The 21146-nt window shown below is 44.0% G+C and overlaps 1 protein-coding gene across 2 annotated transcripts in view; it reads right to left on the bottom strand.

Moving 5' to 3' along the window:
* The window catches only part of A2ML1 (alpha-2-macroglobulin like 1), a 45875-nt gene that overhangs the window by 7546 nt on the left and 17183 nt on the right, over positions 1-21146 (bottom strand). For both annotated transcript variants that reach the window (XM_043880889.1, XM_043880890.1), the window contains exons 13-29: positions 19966-20026; positions 19289-19434; positions 18453-18602; positions 17716-17910; positions 16262-16355; positions 15768-15882; positions 14567-14795; positions 13896-14022; positions 11951-12072; positions 10941-10992; positions 10491-10574; positions 7326-7502; positions 7080-7161; positions 6149-6305; positions 3212-3286; positions 2869-3031; positions 774-988 (exon numbers count right to left, since the gene is read on the bottom strand). In XM_043880889.1, the coding sequence (XP_043736824.1) occupies positions 774-988; positions 2869-3031; positions 3212-3286; positions 6149-6305; positions 7080-7161; positions 7326-7502; positions 10491-10574; positions 10941-10992; positions 11951-12072; positions 13896-14022; positions 14567-14795; positions 15768-15882; positions 16262-16355; positions 17716-17910; positions 18453-18602; positions 19289-19434; positions 19966-20026 (2244 nt within the window). The remainder of the gene's footprint in view (positions 1-773; positions 989-2868; positions 3032-3211; positions 3287-6148; positions 6306-7079; positions 7162-7325; positions 7503-10490; positions 10575-10940; positions 10993-11950; positions 12073-13895; positions 14023-14566; positions 14796-15767; positions 15883-16261; positions 16356-17715; positions 17911-18452; positions 18603-19288; positions 19435-19965; positions 20027-21146) is intronic.

The raw sequence follows: 21146 nt of genomic DNA, 5'->3' as shown, positions 1-21146 counted from the left end.
GAAAAGCCATCCTTGAAGGACAAGCCTTCTTAGCCATTGTGCATGTGTTTGTTAGTCATTCAGTGATGTCTGACTCTTTGCCACCCCATGGACTCAAGCCCACTAGGCTCCTCTGTCCATGAGATTCTCCAGGCAAGGTAAGTATATGCAAGAATACTGGAGTGGGTTGCCATTCCCTTCTTCAGAGGATCTTCACGACCCAGAGATTGAGTCCCAGACTCCTGCACTGCAGGCAAATTCTTTACCATCTGAGCCACATGGGAAGCCCCTTAGCCATTATGCCATGTGATAATCTTTTCATCATCTGGGAATAAGACAGATCCTACTTTGTAGTATATACAAGTTTTCCTAGCTTTCCTTTTAGATTGTAAACTTTTTAAAGACTATGTCTTACCAGATTTCCCATACCTGAAATAGAAGAAGGAGGTATGCCCATAAAGTCGTGCCTTTATGCTTACAGACCCCATAACTGGCTTTCCAATTTGTGACTATGTAAATTTAGCCACAATTATACATGTCCTCTTTACATGTAAAACATGAATCTTGTGATGTTTCGTACTCTACAAAGTAAGACTTAAATATGTATAGTACTATTTATGTGCTCATATGACCTAATTTTATGAATCCTTCTATGTCTTTTTCAAACATGATTTTTCTCCCTTGCTGTAGAATGATTAGTCCCCAGACCTAGAGGGCAAGGGTGATCATTTTTCATCTCTCTCCATGTGGGATCCAATCCTGCCTGATAAATGGCAGAAGAACAAGTTATTTACCTGAGTGGAAGAGAAGCCCCCATATGCATTTTGCTGCTTGGTCAACCAAGCCACTATGCCGGTGGCCTTGCTTAGCTCCTTTTGAGTCAGGTCATCTTTGCTAAGCAAGGTCAGTAATACATAGGCCGTGAGTTCCACATCTACAGCCTCAGGCTGAGACCAAGGGCTGACATCTGAAGTTGAAGCAGGTTTCCGGCTCCAGTGAATGGACTCTCCTGTGGAAAAAAAACACATGATTGGGGAAGTCTTGGAAGGAAATGACTTTCCCATTTTCATTTTGTAAACGTGTGTGCACCAAGTGTGCCAAGTTGCTTCAGTCATGTCTGACTCATGTCTGACATGGACTGTAGCCCACCAGGCTCCTCTGTCCATGGAATTCTGCAGGCAAGAATACTGTAATGGGTTGCCACTTCCTTTTCGAGGGGATCTTCCCCACCCAGGGATCGACCGCGTCTCTTTCATTGGCAGGTGGATTCTTCACAGCTGAGCCACCTGGGAAGCCCCAAATCAGAGAAAGTAGCAACCAAAAATTAATCATCAGTCAGAAAAAAATATTTCTCAAATCTTCTGACTTATTGGCCATAATGTATACGCAAGAATTTGTGAATGTGTGTGCATGTGTGTACACCCACACATAAATTCCCTTGGGTAAAGCTGGGAGCATCAATAAATGCCTCCAGCAATGATAACGTATGGCAGAATATGTATAAAAATGCTGAGAAACCATAGAAGAAATGCTAATGAGAGCAAGCAAATAGATTATGAGGTCAAATCCCATCTCTATGACAGCCACGATAGTAACTTGAAGATAACAGCAAGTGGAAATGAGAAGAGTGGAAGCTAGAAGCCTTATTAAATATAAGTTTAGGGACTTCCCTGGTGGTCCAGTTGTTATGAATATGCCTTGCAATGCAGGGGACAAAGATTCGATCCATGGTCAGGGAACTAAGGTCCCACATGCCACAGAGAAACTAAGCCCACATTGCAACTAGAGAGTCCTTGAGCCTCAATGAAAAATCCTGCATACCGCAACTAATACCTGACACAACCAAAAAATAAATTTTTAATATAAATATATAAGTTCAGAGATAATAAATACATAGCCCAAAGGAGGCAATCTAAGTGGAAGAACAAAAGAAAACATGTGAGCCTACAATGCAATGTAATGAGGAAGAGATGATCACATTAAGTTGATATATACCTGAGCAGGTATAACTTCGCCCACTGTCTGAGACCCCCATTCCAGGACTGGAGTTGCTTATACACAGGCCAAAAACCTACCCACAGCCCTGATGAGAGGACAGTTCAGCAATGACATTTGTATACATGAAGGCTGAGATTAAATTTCTGCCTGGAAGTATAATTTTAAATAAAGAGCTAGGTAAATAAAATGCATTAATATTTTATTTACAAGATCTGTTAGAATATCTAATTTTTTTTTGGCCATGCCACAGGGTTTGCAGGACCTTAGGGATCTTAGAGTAGTAAAAGTGCTGAGTCTTAGCCACTGGACCAATAGGAAATTCCCAGAATATTGCAAATTATTCTTAAATACATCCAAAGTTTGAGAAGGACCTCAAGAAATCTCTAAGTTCATTTTACCCCATCAGCCTCAGTGGCTTTACACCAAAGAACTGTTAAACTGGGGATTCTCCAATGCCAGTACGTTTTCTGACCGGCTTCTACCATCTATTTTCTCTTCATGTTAAAAATATAACATGCCCTTTGAGGACTTTCAGGGGTTTTCCCACAAAACTCTTAGTAGTGATTTCATGACTTAACTTTTACTAAAATGAATCCTAGAACTGAACATATGTGGGACTATGGAGACTAGGGAAATTTTTCACATCTTTTCACAATTTCAAAAAAACTGGGACTTCCCTGGGAGTCCGGTGGTTAGGACCCAGAGCTTTCACCGTTGTAGACCTGGGTTTGATCCCTGTTCAGGGAACTAAGATCCTGCAAGCCACACATCATGACATAAAATAAAAAGGACTTCCCTGGCAGCCCAGTGGTTTTGATCCCTGTTCTAGGAAGTTCTGCATACCATGCAATGTGGCAAAAAACAAAGCAAAAGCTAACATGGCCAACATACCTGAGATGATAGCCTGTTGATCTAGCTTTTCAAGAAGAATGTTTCTGACGTACATGTCCCCAGCCAGAGAGTACGTATAAGCAAGGAGGGCCTGTGTGTACAGGTTGGTGGTAGAGGAAACAGAACTCTTGAGACACTGCAACCCCTGACTCACCATTGGGTCCTGAAAAGTAAAGATAAAGAACTGAATTTAGAAGGCATTCCTTTAAAAAGTGTAAGTGATAAGGAAGTCACCATCCCCTCTTTTGAGTTTAAAAGGCTGGAGAAGAACAAAACCAGGTAACTTTCTCTAGAAATAGGCATGATCCGAAGAGTGTCAAGGGGAGGAGCTAGAGAAACTCACATCTGTGGTCTTGCCCATCTCCAACAATGCAGCCGTGATGTAGGCAGTCAAGGAGACCTCATCATCAACTCCACCCTGGAGGGAGACAGGGAGACAGGAAGTCAGGGCCACAGCCAGCACGCGCAAGAACTGTGTGCAAACTACAAACTACAAAAAGGCGTCCCCTCTGAACAGATGCATTAGCAGATGCAGGGAACAGACATGTGGACACAGGGATGGGGGAAGGGTAGCATGAATTGGGAGAGTAGCATTGACATATAATACACTAGTTTGTGTAAAATACATAGCTAGCGGGAAGCTGCTATATAGCACAGGGAGCTCAGCTCTGTGCTCTGTGATGACCTAAAGGGGTGAGATGGGGGTGGGAGGGGCGGGAGGGAGGTAGAAGGAAGGCTCAAGAGGGAGGGGACATATATACTCACATGCCTAATTCACACTGTTGTACAGTAAAAGCTAATACAACATTGGAAAGCAATTATCTTCCAATTGAAACAAAATTTTTTATTTATTATTATTTTTTACCTGAAGGATAATTGCTTAACAATATTGTGCTAGTTTCTGCCATACACCAACATGAATCAGTCATAGGTATACATATGTTCCCTCCCTCTTGAACCTCTCTCCCACCTCCCACCCCATTCCACGCCTCAATTTTTGAATTAAGAAAATAAAAAAGTGCTCCTTTCCACAGGCTGACTGGACCTCAAGACTCCAGGACAGACAGTGGGTGGGGGTGGGGAAGAGGACTGGAGGGACTTCAATGATGCACAGCCTTCAACAGTGACCTTCAAGTAACCTTCAAGGAGTAACATGAGGTCTTCAGCTCTAAGTGGGTATTTAGGAAACCCAAGAGAAGGGGTTAGGAAGCATAACAGATTTTTTTTTTTAAACAAGAAGGGAGCAGGGGATAAGAAGAAAATTTCTTATTCTCAGATTTTTACTGAATCTGAGCCTTCCCCAGATGAATGTTCCCCTCAAGTGAAAAAAAGCCCAGCGTCTTCTCCAGGAGACATTAGGTGACATCTGTCCTTGATTAATGACTTTCACTGAAGAATATTAGTCTTTTCTTTAAAAAAATATGTAATCTAAGTTATGCTCTTTGTTTAATAGATAAAAGAACAAACATTTAAAAAGGTGAAATAGTTTGTTCAAGAATACACAACTAATAAGCTGAAGGGCTGGGTTTTGAGCCCAAGGAGTTTAAGTCCAGAGCTCCCGCTAAGGACCAAACCACCAAACTTGACAAGACAAATGATGTGTTTCTTGACAGACTGGCCAGCTCTGGTAAGACGGGAGGAGGAAAAACCTCTAGAATCTTGTTCTAGTCACATCCAGGCTTGTACTATACACATGGGGGACACTGCAAGGACCTTACATAAGGAATACTAATGAATCATACAGAGATTTTGTTTTCAACACTCAAGATTTTTAATCCAGGGCCTGGAATAGCAATAATGATTCCTCCAGGAAAGTTGGTTCAGTCTTTCTTTCACTGGGTCTGTTCTGAATTGAACAAGAGCTGCTCATACCCCAGCACCTCACCCTGTGTTGGGAGGGGTCAGGCAGTGCAGTGCATGGACGAAAGCAATGCCCCTGGAGTCCAACTGCTGGGGTTCAAATGGCAGTCCCGCTCCCACAAACAATCACCTCGGGTGCTTTACGTAACCCCTGCGCCTCGTTTCTTCATCTGTAAAATGGACTTAAAATGGCATGCCAGGACTTGTGCGTGCGTGCTCAGCTGCTTCAGTTGTGTCCAACACTTTGTGACTCTATGGACTATGCCCCGTCAGGTTCCTCTGTCCATGAGACTCTCTAGACACGAATACTAGAGTGGGTTGCCATGCTCTCCAGGGGATCCTCCCAACCCAGGAATCAAACTCACATCTCCTGCGTCACAGGTGGAGTCTTTACCCACTGAGCCACCTGGGAAGCCCCATGCTAGGACTTAGCCTATTGATTTGTTGTAAACATTAAATGGGCTCCCCAGGTGGCTCAGTGGTAAAGAATCTGCCTGCTTAAAACAGGAGATGCAAGAGACACGGGTTCAATCCCTGGGTCAGAAAGATCCCCCGGAAAAGGAAATGGCAACCCATGGGTAATCCCATGGATGGAGGAGCCTGGCAGGGTTGCAGTCCATGGGTTCGTAAAGAGTCAGACACGACTAAGCAACTAAACAACAAACATTAAACATCAAATAAATGGAGTACGTAGTCTCTGGCAGAGAGTAGACCACCTTACAATAAACACTGGGTTGGGGACTTCTCTGGTGGTCCAGTGGTTAAGTATCTGTCTTCCAATGCAGTGGATGTGAGTTTGATCCCTGCTTGGGTAACTAAGATCCCACATACCCTGGGGCAACTAAGCCTGTGCATAGCGACTACTGAGCCTGTGCTACAGCAAAAATCAAGCCCAGCCAAAATAAACAAATAATTGCTTTTTTTAAATAGCAAAGTTATTTTTAAAAGGAAAAAAAAAAAAAGGCACTGCGCTGTTTAGGAATCCCCACCAGAGCAAATGGCTTTGCTTCAAACCTAGGGAGTTAGTAAAATGCTCAGAGACCTTCTAGTCCAATGGTCCTCAAACTTCAGCAAGTATTTGAATCACCCAGAGGGCTACGTTAAAATACAAATGCTGACCCACACCCCCCAGAGTTCCTCTGACTAGGTCTGGGGGTGAGAGCTGGAATTAACATTTCAAACAAGTTCTCAGGTGCTGCTGAACCTGGGGACTGCACTTTGAGAACCATGTCCTAGTACATATTCTCATTTTACAGACATGGAAGCTCAGGCTCAGACTGGCTAAGAATATTGACCAAGGTCACCCCTTAGCCAGGCCAGAGACCTAAAGAACCAAACCCAGGGCCAGCACTCTCTTGATTCTGTGCAATCAGAGGTCAAGTTCTTCTCAGGGACTCCAGGCCCCTGGGCAGGGCCGCACCTTCATAGCTGTGTGAAGGAGCCGTCCCACGTTGTCGTAGCAGCCACTGGAGAGCTGGTTTCCTGCCATCCACTCAAGAGCATCTTGGATGTTCTTGTCGTCAATGAAGGTGAATTGCCGAGCCTGGCCAAAGCATTTGGTGACAAAGGCTGTCAGCCTATATGGGTATAGAGGGAAATCTACATTAAGGCAGATTTCTAGGTGAGGGTTCAATGTGTTAAGTCACTTCAGTTGTGTCCGACTCTTTGCCACCCATGGACTATAGCCCACCAGCCTCCACTGTCTGTGGGATTCTCCAGGCAAGAATACTGGAGTGAGTTGCCATTTCCTCTTCCAGGGTGTGCGATAGTTCCACAGTTTGTTCTGGTGTGTGGTTCCAGAAGAGGAGTTGAGGAAACATAATGCCATAGGAAGCCTGGAAAAGGGAGGCCTTACTTGGCCTTCATGGGGACAAGAACTGGTAGGTGCAAGGTCAGGGAGAAAGGTAAGGAGTTTGACCATACACAAGGCTGAAATAAATAGTATTAAAGTGGTAGAGGAGGACTTCCCTGGTGGCACAGCAAATAAGGATCCACCTGCCAATGCAGGGACACGGGTTCCATCCCTGGTCCGGGAAGATTCCACATGCCACAGTGCAACTAAGGCCCACGTACCACAACTGCTGAGCCCACACCTAGAGCCTGTGCTTCACAAGAGAAACCCACACACCACAACAAGAGAAACCCCACACACCGAAACTAGAGAAAGCCCACAGAGCAACAAAAACCCAACACAGCCATAAATTTAAAAAAAAATTATTTTAAAAATATGTTTTAAGTGGTAGAGGATAGAAAGCAAGAATGGGATGAAGGGGAGGGTAGAGGAATAATTCCAGAGGGTTCTGGAATTATGCTCTGGGGAGCAGAACTCACTGGGAATTGGGCAACATTACCATGTGTTTCCATTTCCATCTTGCTCCCCAAAGGCGCTGTAGGAGCCGTTACTGTGTTTGTACATCAGTTCCCTCTGGTACCCTGGGAAGCCAGATGTGGTTTTAGAGGACAGCGACAACTTCAAAAAACACTCCCATGGCTTGCAAGGATGAGGGACACTTCAGACACGGAACTTCCCTGTGTCTTAATAACCCAACCATAGGCCCCAAAGCAAGTGTCCAAGAAGAAAGGGTGAGCCAACTCACCCAGCTTCAGGAAGCCCACCGCTCGAGACCAGATTTCCTCCGTCAGCAGCTCTGTCTTCTCCAGGTACTGCAGGACGTAAATGATAGGTGCGAAGATGACCATGTTCTGCTCCCCACAGCCAGTTGGCATCTGCACCAGCTTGTCCAGGTTCTGCAGGGCTGTGCCCATGATGTCTCCTGGGGTCCAAAAGGAGAGGGAGAGAAGGTGGTGGGAGAAGCAGGAACCCTGAAGAGTTATCATTCAACTAATATGTGTGTGCCAAGTCGCTTCAGTTGTGTCTGACTCTTTGAGAACCCATCGACTGTAGCCCACCAGGCTCCTCTGTTCATGGGATTTTTCCAGGCAAGAATACTGCAGTGGGTTGCCATGCCCTCCTCTAGGGGATCTTCCCTACCCATGGATGGACCCCACATCTCTTATGTCTCCAGCCCTGGCAGGCGGGTTCTTTACCACTAGCACCACTTGAGAAGCACCCCAGTGAACACATATTATTTACCATTTTGTGAGTCCTTACTCTGTGACCCCAGGGACAACAGTCTCCACCTCAAAGAGTCCATAGTCAGTGGGGCAAGCAATTACAATACACTGCAATTCTTTTGTTTTGGCTTTTTTTTGGTTTCCTTTCTTTTTTTTTGCTATGCTTTGGTTGTGGCATGTGGGCTTAGTTGCCCAGAGACATGTGGGATTTTAGTTCCCTGACCAGGGATTGAACCCACATTCCCTGATAGCTCAGTTGGTAAAGAATCTGCCTGCATGCAGGAGACCCCGGTTCGATTCCTGGGTCAGGAAGATCCCCTGGAGAAGGGGAGGCTACCCACTCCAGTATTTTTGGGCTTTCCTTATGGCTCAACTGGTAAAGAATCTGCCTACAATGCAGGAGACCTGGGTTCCATTCCTGGGTTGGGAAGATACCCTGGAGAAGGGAAAGGCTACCCACTCCAGTATTCTGGCCTGACTGTATAGTCCATGGGGTCACACATGACTGAGCAACTTTTACTTTCACGTTTCACTTTCCCTGCTTTGAAGGTGGATTCTTACCCACTGGACCACCAGGGAAGTCCCACAATTCTTTTTTTTTTTTTAATATTAATATTTACTTATTTATTTTTCTGCTCTGGGTCTCAGTTGCAGCATTCAGGATCTTTAGTTGCAGCATGTGAACTTTTACTTACAGCATGTGGGATCTAGTTCCCTGACCAGGGACCAAACTTGGGTCCCCTACATTGGGAGCTCTGAGTCTTGGCTGTTGGACCACCAGGGAAGTCCCTATGTCACTATTCTAATTTATTATAAGCAATTATAACATAGTACTATAATATTAGCTTTGTACAAGGTACTGGAATACACAGACAGGTACATAGGCCACCTGAAGGAGTGCAAGGCTTTAAAACGCTGATGAGAGATGTAACAAAACCTGCCTCCATTGCATATAACTACATCACCCTTCAAATCACCACGTCTCACTCAGACACACACACCCTCCTGGCACGCTTTTCCACATTAAATTTCCTGACTCCTCCATATACTTCACAAGCCAGGAAGCCTGATGTAAGTGATTCATGAACATCTTCATTTTAGTCATTGAGCTCAATTTGAATGTATAAATATGTCCTGAATGTCAACTGCAAGAACTGCTCTAAGAACAAAAATGAAAAAGACATGGCCCTTGGGACTTCCCTGGTGGTCCAGTGGTTAAGAATCCTCCTGCCATTGAAACATATATATTACCATATGTAAAATAGAGAGCTAGTGGGAAGTTGATTTATAACACAGGGAGCTCAAGCAGGTGCTCTGACAATCTAGAGCGGTAGGATGGGGAAGGAGGTGGGAGGGAGGTTTAAGAGGGAGGGGACCTATGTCTAGTTATGACTGATTGACACTGTTGTATGGCAGAAACCAACACAATGTTGTAAAGCAATTATCCTCCAATTAAAAAAAAAAAAAAGAATCCACCTCCCAATGTAGGGAATTGATCCCCCTGATCTGGGAAGATTCCACATGCCTTGGGGCCACTAAACCCATGCACCACAACTACTGAAGCCGGGCACCCTAGAGCCCGCGTTCCGCAACAAGAGAATCCACCACACTGAGAAGCCTGTGCGCTACAGCTAGAGAGTAAGAGAAAGCTCGTGCAGGAAGAAGGACCCAGGGCAGCCAAAAAATAAATAATAAAAAATTTTAAGTAAATAAATAGACATGGCTCTTATCCTCAAGGAGTCCTCGATGCAGTGTGGAAGACACAGAAAGATAGTGAGTTATAATTCAGGAAGGTGAGTGCTATACCAGAATCAAACACAGACAAAACGGACATTTTAACCTGGAAGGGATCTGGGTAGGGGGTAAGAGTAAAGAAAGAATAACACACACAGCCTTCTACTATGTGCTAGATACTGTGCTGGGAACTTTATATTATGTTATACTTATTCTTTACACCAATCCTGAGAGGTAGGTTATTATCCCTGTCTTACATAAGGGAAAAGAGGGACCAAAATCATTCACTAACTTATCCAAAGTCACATGGCTATTAAATGGAGATCCATTTAATAATGGAGATCCTAAACCAGTTTGATACAATTTTACAATGTTCAAGCTCATGTTTTCCTACTTGCTCCCTCTCCTTGCCCAAAGAAGTGGCAATATCCTTTTAAACATGGTTGAATCTTTCCAAAATTATATTCAAATGGATAAAGTTCTAATTTTAAATGTCTACCACAAACATTTTGTCTCCCTTCTACCCAATTTATAGACCTAAACCTAAATACATATAAAACTTAATGAGTTTTAACTTCCTCTTGCCCAGTCTCTTTTCTGTTTTTTGTCTTTGTTTCTCTATTTTTTGGGTCCTGGCTTGTGGCATGTGGGATCTTAGTTCCCTGGCCAGGGATCAAACCCAGGCCCCCTGCAGTGGATGCATGTTGTCTTAACCACTGGACCACTGGGGAAGTCCCTCATTTCTGTTTTTAACCAGGTATATGTCTATATAATCCCATCCGTACTGCATAGGCTGTATGTGACCAGTTTGTAAAATAAGCTCTTCTTCCTTTGTCTCTTCTAGTCTACCACACCTTCCTTCACATGGATCCATAGGCTTCAACTCACACCACACCTTGATAGCTGCTGGCCCCACTTTTTCCTTTTTGAGCCAAGAATCTCTGGTTGCTTACCCAGAACAGTGACATAAGCCTTGGCTGAATCAGGAACAACATCCTGAGGGACCTCCAGGGAGATGGATTCTGAAGCCACTTTTCCTGTGAGGGGCAGAGAAAGGGTAAAACACGAGAAAGGTGGAAGTAGTGGGGCTTCTTGAGCCCAAACCATAGAAAAAACTTGCCATCACCCAGGGTTTCCTGTAACCACTGCTTTCTGTGGGTTGGAGGTAGATTTTTTTTTTTTATTACTATTCATAGCGGTCTTTGCTAAAAATAAATTCCAGCCAGCACCATACTGTGCTGTACGATTTCTCTTCTTTTCCTGCCTCTCTGCCAGTTGGTTCCCCTGGGAATGGTACCCCTAGACTCTCCTATTTTTCTCTTGTCCTGTAGATTCCTCCTTTTGCCTAAGAAAATCTGTTGCTAAGGGAAATCTCATATCAACCCCTGTCTATGTTCACCCACCTTTCGGGCACAGCAGTGAGCTGTGTGTCTTCTCCACAAGGACTCCTTCCGGCTGACGGGAAAAGAGACAAGGATGGGTGAGAACAACCAGAGGAGTATCAGGGCAGGTGGCCCTGGAGGGATAGGAAAGGGAAGGGAAATGGGAAGAAGAGGCCCTGCTTGTGCCCCGAGGGCTTCACTCACAACTGGAGAGAATAGAGCTTCTCTTTGACTTTCAGAAGGACTCCTTTTCAACCCAGGGAGGGGCCTCTCAGTAAGACTCTTTCTGGGCTGGAGCTAAAGACAAGTTTGGGACACTTCTAGGAGACAGGATGGACAATGGAATTCAAGGTGACACAACACAGCTAATGCAGACATCAGGGATTTTCATAGAGAAACAAACATTCATTGAGTGTCTCCAAAGTACCAGGTATCAGAGGGGTGGGAGGGAGGAGTAGGAGGGAGGGGATGTATGTATACACACAGCTGATTCCTGTTGCCTTACAGCAGAAACTAACGCAACGTTATAAAGCAATTATACTCCAATTTTTTTAAAAAAGATAACATTCCTTCTTAATCTTATAAGGGGTCACAGGAGCCACTATGATGACCCTTATATCCAGATTATGTAAATTGTCAATAATGTATCATTTGATATATAGTCTTCTGTCTCAAAGAAAACTCATGCAACTGTGCCTTCACTTCCAAAGTGCGGGACAGTTCTCAGGGCTTTCTGAGAAGCTCTTCCCAGGGTATAATTCTCAAATCTGGCTTGAATAAAATTTTCCATTTCTTTCTTTAAAAAAAAAAAAAAGGACAGGTGCTGTATTAGACACTTTCATAGGCCATTGGTATGGGTTTAGCAAGTATTTAAGAGCAGAAATGGCTCAGGGAAGGATAAAGGTGAGCTACCTAATGACAGCTGGACTTAGAATACTGCAACAGACTCACTGATGCGGTCGGACACACGCTGAACATCCCTCCCTTGGTAGCTGCCTTTGCCTCCGAAGCTAGACCTCCGGAAAACTCACCTTGACCAGAACTGGTTTGATGAGTGTGTCACTCCCACCCTTTAGGGGAACAAATGCCTTCTGGCCCCCACAGAGTTCATTGCTGTCCAGAATCTTCGTGCTGATAGTGAAGTTTACATGGCCTGAGAAGAGAAGGGGGGAAAGGAAGATATTGGCCCCATTAGCACAGGTACCAATGAGGTCTCTTCCCCACTAGACTGTTGCTTCTTAAACTTGATGCATGCCAGTCGCCTGAGGCTCTGGCTTGTTACAATAAGAGCTCTGCGTCAGTGGATCTGGGGTGGGGCCCACAGTCTGCAGTTCCAACAAGCTTCCAGGAGTCACTGATGCTGGTCTAGTGTGGTAGGTGGTCTCAAAGGGGCCCTGACAACTCCTGTATCTTGATATTTACACTCCTGTGTCATCTAGTCCCCTTGCTTGTGGGCTAGGTTTAGTGATTTGCTTCTAAAGAAGAGGATAGAGCAGAAGCACTGAGATGTCACTTCTGAGACTGATTTAAAAAAGACCGCAGGGACTTCCTTGGCGATCTGGTGGTTGTGAATCCACCTTCCAGTGCAGGAGATGTGGGCTCGATCCCTGGTTGGAGAACTCAGTTCCCACATGCTGCAGAGCAACTTAGTCCGCAAGCTGCAATGAAGATCTAGCACAGCCAAAAAAAGACTGTAGCTCTGTCTTGGGTTCCCTTTTCCCATTGAGACACTCACTGAGGAGGAAGCCAGTTGTCATGTCAGGAGGCAGTCTGGTGGGAAGAGTCATGGGTTAGGAAACAGAGGGAGGCACCAACCAACACCTGAGGCCGAGAACTGCAGCCTCCACTCTAACAGCCCACGAGGATCAGAGGCTCTTGAATGACCGTAGACATAAGTTCTCTCCTGGGCAAATCTTTGGAGGAGAACACAGCCCTGGCTGAACTTCATGAGAGGCATTGAGCAAGAGGCACCCAGCTAAACCATACCAATCACTGACCTACAGAAACTGTGGTAATAAATATTCTTTGAGGCTGCTAAATTTTAGGGTACTTTGTTAAGCAGCAGTAGATCACTAATTCATCCAAATATTACAGTTTGAGTTGCAAGGATTTAATCTGAGAGCAAATGACATCTGAAAGGATTATTGTGATGATTGTGTGTGGGGGGGGGTGTGGGTGTCGGGGTGTGTGTGTCCACATGTGCATGCGACCAGTCAACTCTTTGGGATCCCATGGACTATAGTCCACCAGGCTCCTCTGTCCATGGAATTTTTCAGGCAAGAATACTAGAGTGGGTTGCCATTTCCTTCTCCAGGGGATCTTCCCAACCCAGGGATAGAACTTGGGTCTCTTGTGTCTCCTGCACTGGCAGGTGGATTCTTTACCATTGCACCGTGAGGAAAGCCCATATTGTGATGATTAAATGAGTTAATTCATGTAACACAATTAGGATAATGCCTGGCCCATAGTTAGTGTCTGACTAGTAACATGAAACTATATTCCTTGTCCTGCCATAAATATATTTTTTTAAATATTTATTTATTTGGTTGCACTGGGTCTTAGTTGCTGCACCTGTGATCTTTGATCTTCTTCATTGTGACAGGCGGGACACACGGGATATTTTTTTAGTTGTGACCTGTGAACTCTTAGCTGCAGCATGTGCGATCTAGTTCCCGGACCAGGGATTGAACTTGGTCACTGGGAGTGTGGAGCCTTACCCACTGGACCACCAGGGAAGTCCTTTGTGTACATTTTAAAAGCTCACCCTTTCACACTTGAAATAGTCCGATGTGGATAATTTGGAGTCGTCTATCAAAGAATATTTGCTCATTTATTTATAACCTAGACTTAAGAGGGCGAAAAATAGAGGCAAATATACAGAAGAGGAAGGAGAAAAGAAAGCAAATGTAGTAGAGGAAAGGACAGCATTCCTAACCTCTATGCTCTCCTTGCCTACCGGCCACGTCCGGCTCTTACCCAGTTTGACAGCCGTGATGTTCCAGTGATAGGATTTTGCTTCGTCAGCACACAGACAGGTGGAGGCCTGAGGGCCTGTCTGCGATTCTACCCGGTACTCCTCTGACTTAGCCAGGTTAGTCTGAACCTGAAGAGGATATTTGAAAGATAAAGGATGTGAGTAGGACTTCCCTGGTGGTCCAGCAGTTAAGAATCCACCTGCCAATGCAACAGATACAGATTCGATCGCTAGTCTGAGGAGATCCCACGTGCCAAGGGGCCACTAAGCTCATGTACCAAAAACCTGTGCTCTAGAGCCCGGGGGCCACACCCACTGAGCCCGCATGCTGCAACTACTAAAACCCGCATGGAGCCTGTGCTCCGAAACGAGAGAGGCCACCACAATGAGCAGCTCGCGCACCACAGTGAAGAGTAGCCCCCACTCACTGCAACTAGAGAAAGCCTCCCAGAGAGAGCCCAAGTGGGAACAAAGACCCAGCACAGCCACAATAAATCAATTAACTAAAATAAGTTTTAAAAAATAATAAAGGATATGAGTAAAGCAGACAATGCACAGAAGGTCGGGAAGACGGGAGGGCCAAGACACTGATGTCTCATCTTTTTCTCTGGGGAGATGCATATGCCTCTAGTGTAGGGGCTTGATACCTGCTTCCTACATCCCCAGCTCTTACCCTGATGCACTTCTTCAGGTAATTGAAGATGGTGGCAGTCAGACGGAAGGATTCACCTCGAACCACTGAGTATGGGAGCGTCAGATCAACAAAGAACGGCTTGAAGGCAGTCACTCCAACAGTGGGTGAGAGGCCGAAACCCTTGGACTGGGAGGTGCAAAAAGTCATGGCCTTCCACGTGGTGATGGTGTCAGGAATCGTGATGTGGACAGACTCCTCCCCCGAGTAGCTGTGAGGACGCAAGAATTCACCTATAAATTCGCCTGCAGAAGTGACTATTTTGTTGCTCTTGTGCATGGGGGTGAGGGGAAAGCAACTGGACTGGAGGCCTAAGTGAATCTCAGAGTGTGAGTCTTCAAGTAAGGCTGTACAAGTATGGGAAAAGTGTGTGTCTGAGGATTGGGGGAGGCAGTATGTGTGTAAACATATCTGTAAGACAGCCCAGTGCCCTCCGAATCTGTGAGAATACGCATCCTTATGGTTTGTCAGAACAAGCAGGAAAGGAGTGAACACAAACTAAACTAACATCAAGATGTGCCTTTCTGTTGGTGTGGCCCTGCCCTGTCTGCACTGTGCAAATGTGAAGATGTGTGGATTTGTTTTGAATGATTGTATACTATTGTTTAAGAAACCAGGGAAAGAAAAACATTCTCATATTTCCATTAAACCTTCTTGGCTTGAGACTTCTGTGTATTCTTGCCACCTCTGCTTAAGCTCTTCTGCTTCTGTTAGGTCCTCGCTCTTTCTGTCCTTTATTGAGCCCATCTTTGCATGAAATGTTCCCTTGGTATCTCTAATTTTCTTGAGGAGATCTCTAGTCTTTCCCATTCTATTGCTTTCCTCCATTTCTTTGCATTGTTCATTTAAGAAGGTTTTCTTATCTTTCCTTGCTATTCTCTGGCTTGAAACTTAGGTTCAAAAAAAAAAAAAAAAAAGAAACTTAGGTTCATTAGAAATTATTTGAGTCTGGGATTTCCCTGGTGGTTCAGTGGCTAAGAATCTAGCTCGCAATGCAGGTGGACTGGGTTTGATTCCTGGTCAAGGAACTAGATCCCACATGTTGCAACTAAAGGGCCCACATGCCACAACTAAGACCCAGTACAGTCAAATTAATTAATTTTAAAAAATTATCTGAGTCTGGGTTCCCTCCTGACTCCACACTGTATATATAATCTTGTTATACCTTTGAGGTATCACTTACCCAACAGGAAACAGATCCCACAGCCAAGTCTCTGGGAAGTACTGGCGAACCTGAGAATCTTCTGGCTGAACTAATGGAGTTGGCTTGAAAGCCGTTGTACGAATATCATTCGTCTCTAAGGAATAAGGGAAAAAGCAGAAGACTTATGTCACAGGATAAGTCAAAGTAGAGGGACTACTAGCAAGACATTCAGAGGGAAGCAGAGAACATGCAAATCATAGATGAGGAGGAAGGACCGCTGAGGAACTGACTGGTCACAAGGCTATTGGGGAAAGTGACAGGTGGGGATGTTTGGTCAAAGAATGAATAGATAAGAACTTCAGGCTTCAAAAGCCATCCCCACAGAGAGTGAAATCCTTGGGGAAACTACCTGCATCTATAACCCACAATCCATTATCATCCTGGCTAGAGGCTCAGGGCAAGAAGAGGAGGCAAAGAGGGAGCTCTCAGAGTTCTGTGATTCTAAATATTTCAGTGAATCAGAGGCAGCTTACCTCCAGCCTTCATCAAGCTGTGTTCTAAATTCTGGTGACCGCAATCTATTGGCCTCTTGATTTTGGCATTGGACAGTATTTTCAGGCCCACGTTCTGATAGGCACCAAAGGGACCAGAGAATGAAGTGTTAGAGGGGGTCCTCTCCCTTACTACAAGGGCTACTGCCTAGAAATTTCACCCTCAAAGGGTTGAACCAACACATTCTTTGCCTATTAATTGTGAGACCCATACTCAACCACCAAGACTGGTTCACTTCTACTCCAGCCAGCATGAAAGTCTCACAATGAAACTTATTTCATTGTATTTATATACATATATATGTATGTATTATGCATATGTATATATACACATATGCATACGTTTTTGCAGAATGATCATCACAATAAGTCTAATTAACATCCATCACCATATATAATTACAAAAAATTATTTACTTGTGATGAGGACTTTTAAGATCTATTCTCTTAGCAACTTTCAAGTATGCTACACAATATCATTGGGCTTCCCCAGGGGCTCAGAGGTAAAGAATCCACCTGCAAGGCAGGAGCCTTGAGTTTGATTCCTGGGTCAGGAAGATACCCTGGAGATGGAAATGGCACCCCACTTTAGCATTCTTGCCTGGGAAATCCCATGACAGAAGAGCCTGGTGGGCTGCAATCCATGGGGTCATAAAAGAGTTGGACATGACTGAGCAACTAAATAACTGTTGTTTTTAAATTCCACATATAAGTGAGATCATACAATGTTTGTCTTTCTCCATCTGACTTATTTCACTTAGCATAAGGCCCTCATGGTCCACCCAGGTTGTTGCAAGTGACAAGATTCCCTTCTTTTTTTTGGCTAAATAGTAGTATTCCACTTACTTCATTGTTTGATATGTTTAATACTTCTCCTGAATATTAGCCACTGTATCCTTATTATTTGATTTGAAATGAATTTTCTGAGGGCAGAGACCATATCAGCTTGATTAATTCAATAAAAATATATTGAGTGTATCAGGCTCAAAAATATACTGAAGGATAAAGTATTAGAGAGAACACAAAGGATGAACAAGACCTGCTTCCTGACCTCAGAGACCCAATGGCCAGACATGGGCCAAAGCATCCCAAACCTTTGCTAATAAAATAAATGCAAAATCTTTCATAATAGTAGGAGACTTCTGGTCTACCTTTCTTTGTGTGTATGTGTGTGTGTGTGTGTGTTTCCTTCTGTATGGATCCCATGGAAGTCAATGTTTGCAGACCCCAGAGAGAGGACAGGTGTATGGCCTCACATGTGGGAAACTTCTTCAAGCATAAGAACCAAGAGAGGCTCCTTGCCCACCAGGAGTTTCTTTCAAGATTTTGCCCCTGTCAGTGCCCACCTGAGCCCACATGCTTTTGTCAATAGGGACTTTCCTTTCCCCCACCCACCACCATTGTTTCTATGAGAACAGAATGGGTAAGAACATCCACCTGGAAAAGACTGAAAAGGTCTGTTTCTTCAGAGCTCCAAGGCCTCCACATGACAAAACGATTGTTCCAACGCTCCTCAGGTACTAGCTCAATGAGGGGCCGCGGAAAGTTCCATCGGTCAAACCCTGGACACTCATCATATTCAGCCACCTGATAGGGGTAGTGACTGTACCAGAGTGGGAACATCCTATAGACCTGAGAAAAGACAGGAAAGGAAATTAATCTTTTTTTCTTAAGCAAATGAAATATTGACACAGTGAAATCACTTCTCTCAGATTCTGTGGGCACAGTTTACTGTCCTTGTATTCTTTGTCCTCATTACTCCAGAATTTCTTCCATCCTAAACCCCTTCCTCTAGTTCATCTTTTCTCATAATCTGATCCTTATCTCCTATTTCATCTTTACTGATCCCTATGATCATATTAACCACGCCTTTCTCATATCGTGTTTCTCAGGGGCTGGGGCATGCCAAGCAGCTTGCAGGATCTTAGTTCCCTGACCAGGGATTGAACCTGGGACCTAGCAGTGAAAGCCCTGAGTCCTAAACACTGGATTTCCAGGAATTTCCCATATCATCATTTCTACCTTCATGTCCATACCAGCTTTGCCTCCACCTTGTGTGATGCACTGTTTCCCTGAGACTCTCTTTCCTGCTCCCTGGAAACCATCTCTTATCCTGATGCAGCCGGTCTGTCTTCTCTGTCGACCCCCTCTTGCCATGTCAGCAGGCCACTCACCGAACTATTGCTCAGTTCGCTCTCTGGTCTAAGCAGCAAGACACTCTCATCCACAGCCCGGACTGCACACAGGGACCCAGGGGCTGCCCGCAGCTGTAGGTCCACATCTGCTCCTGGAAGCTGCTGGGAAGGTGAGAAGCCAAGGGAAACCTGGGGAAGAGAAAAGGACAACATGGGGATCAGATCAGGCTGGAGAGGAGGAGAAACAGCCATCAGCCATATGCCCTAAGTGCGGTCCCTAGCCCACTCCTTCACTTTTTTTTTTAGAGTCGCTTTGTCATTTTTTTTCTTTTTTTGATGTGGATCATTTTTAAAGTCTTTATTGAATTTGTTACAATATTGCTTCTGCTTAATATTTTGGGTTTTTTTGGCTATAAAGAATGTGTGATCTTAACTCCTTGACCAGGGATTGAACCCAAACCCCCAGCATTGGAAGATGAGGTCTCAACTGCTGGACTGCCAGGGAATTCCCCCCAAGTCCTTCACTTTTATACTGATTTTTCTTTGTAAAGTCTTGCCCTTTAGAAGCAGTGTTTTGTGATACAGTTGGAAAAAGTAAGCAGCATGGTAGAATAATACAGAAAGTTTAAAAGATGGAAAGTAGAAAGAGAATTTATGGAATAGGTCTACAGGACATGTGACTTCCCAGCATGACCTTTTAAAAGAAGGAGAGACTGTTCAACAAACCAAGCTAAAGATACAGAACATGACATCCAGCTTCAACATTACCCGCTGCCTTCCCCAGTGGCCCTGCCTTATCTCCCTCCACCCCCAGGATACACAAGCTCCCTCTCTCGCCCCAGACCTTCCTTCACCCGCCTTAACTGCCATTTTACCTGATTGTCAAAGCACATCTCCACTGAGAACTGGATTTTGTCCGCTATGACACCGCCATTGGGAAAAATAGCATAGACCACCAGGGAAGGATCAGGAGCTAGTCTGGAGTTGAAGGTCAGTGGGAGAGAGAAGGAGCCTTTCAGTCCTGAAAGAGAAGAGGGGATATTCAGGCACAAGAGTACACACTCACCCACCAGTGACGTCCAGCCCTGTGTCTGCACGTCTCCCGGAGCCAACCACGGGCGAGTTGTTTCTCATTTTTCTGATCTGTGGTTATTGTTCTGTTCTTGCTACTCCTGCTCTTGCTTCTAGTATAAGAACTGTTTCCTAGAAGTTTCAAGTTTTTTCTTGTCTCTCTTCTTTTTTCTTTCTTTCTTTTTTGTTTGTTGAATTAACGTAAAAACAATTTTACATTACAAATGTAATGTAAACTTACAGGAGACTTGGAAAACACAGAACAAAGTTACATAGAGTTCCACTATACATTACAATTATTTTTAAGTAGATAAATGAAGATTTTCAGTTGGAGTTTCAGTATCAAACTCTCAAAAATTAATAGGATGAATATACAAAAAAGTAGAAGGAAACTACCACAAAGGAGATCTGAAAAGCATTATAAGCCAATTCAACTGGCAGTTTAAAGTTTAAGTCTCCCAAGAGATTCACAAACACTCACCTTTCATCCTAGACTTCAAGTGTTTCTGCCCCTCCATCTCCAAATTTCCTTTCCCTATTAACTAAAGAAGAGAAAAATAAAAATCATCAACAACATAGAAGTTAGAGGAGTTTAGCCTTGGCCCAATCCTTACATCTCTCTATAAGGAGAGGCTTCTTTCATAGTTCAGGAGTCCAGGTAAGTACTTAATGGAGCATCCTTCAGTTTGTCAAATATTGAATGGTACCCAGAGTCCTGATGACTCTTCCTCCAGTTGAGGGTCTGCAAAGAATCAGGGGGTGGGTGGGAGGAGACACAGGCCACCATGGCTTTGGAACCAGACAAAGCAGAAACCATTCTTCACAATAGATAGCTGACACCATTTCTTGAAGATCTCTAGGTTTTATTCTTTTATGATCCTTGTAACATAATGTCCACTAAAATCCATCCTAACAACCTTTTTTAAAAAACATTTTTTTCTACTGAAGTATAGTTGATTTATAATGTCATGCCAATCTCTGCTGGACAGCCGAGTGACTCAGTTATACACATGTATACATTTCTTTTTAATATTCTTTTCCATTATGGTTTATCCCAGGAGATTGGATATAGTTCCCTGTGCTATACAATAGGACCTCGTTGTTTATCCATTCTATATATAATAGTTTGGATCTGCTAATCCCAAACAACTGATCTATCCCTCACAAGTCTCTTCCTTCTTGGCAACCACAAGTCTGTTCCCTATATCTGTGAGTCTGTTTCTGTTTTTACAACTTTAAAAAAATTATCACTCAATTCAAAATTCAGTGGAAGTTAAAGGGGAGGTAGGGATAAATTGGGAATTTGGGATTAATATAGACACACTACTATATATAAAATAAATAACCAACAGGGACCTACTGTATAGCATAGGGAACTCTACTCAATACTCTGTAATAACCTCTACGGGAAAAGAATCTGAAAAAGAATATATATACATATGTGTGTGTGTATAATTGAATCATGAAAGTAACACAGCATTGTAGATCAACTATACATAAATAAAAATTTTTTTTAAAGAATTCAGTGGAAATGAATACATCTTGAACTGTCTTGAGTCCTCTGACATTTGACTCTCTGGCAAGAAATCTCTTTTTAACTCTCCCTTCCTGTTCACTTTCCCCTGAAAATGAACTCAGTGCAATGGTTTCTAAGTAGGCCAG

The sequence above is a fragment of the Cervus elaphus genome, chromosome 22 (genome assembly GCF_910594005.1).
Source record: "Cervus elaphus chromosome 22, mCerEla1.1, whole genome shotgun sequence".
Lineage (NCBI taxonomy): Eukaryota > Metazoa > Chordata > Mammalia > Artiodactyla > Cervidae > Cervus > Cervus elaphus.
Note: the sequence above shows the minus strand (reverse complement) of the source record. Positions and strands in the feature narration are given on the sequence as shown.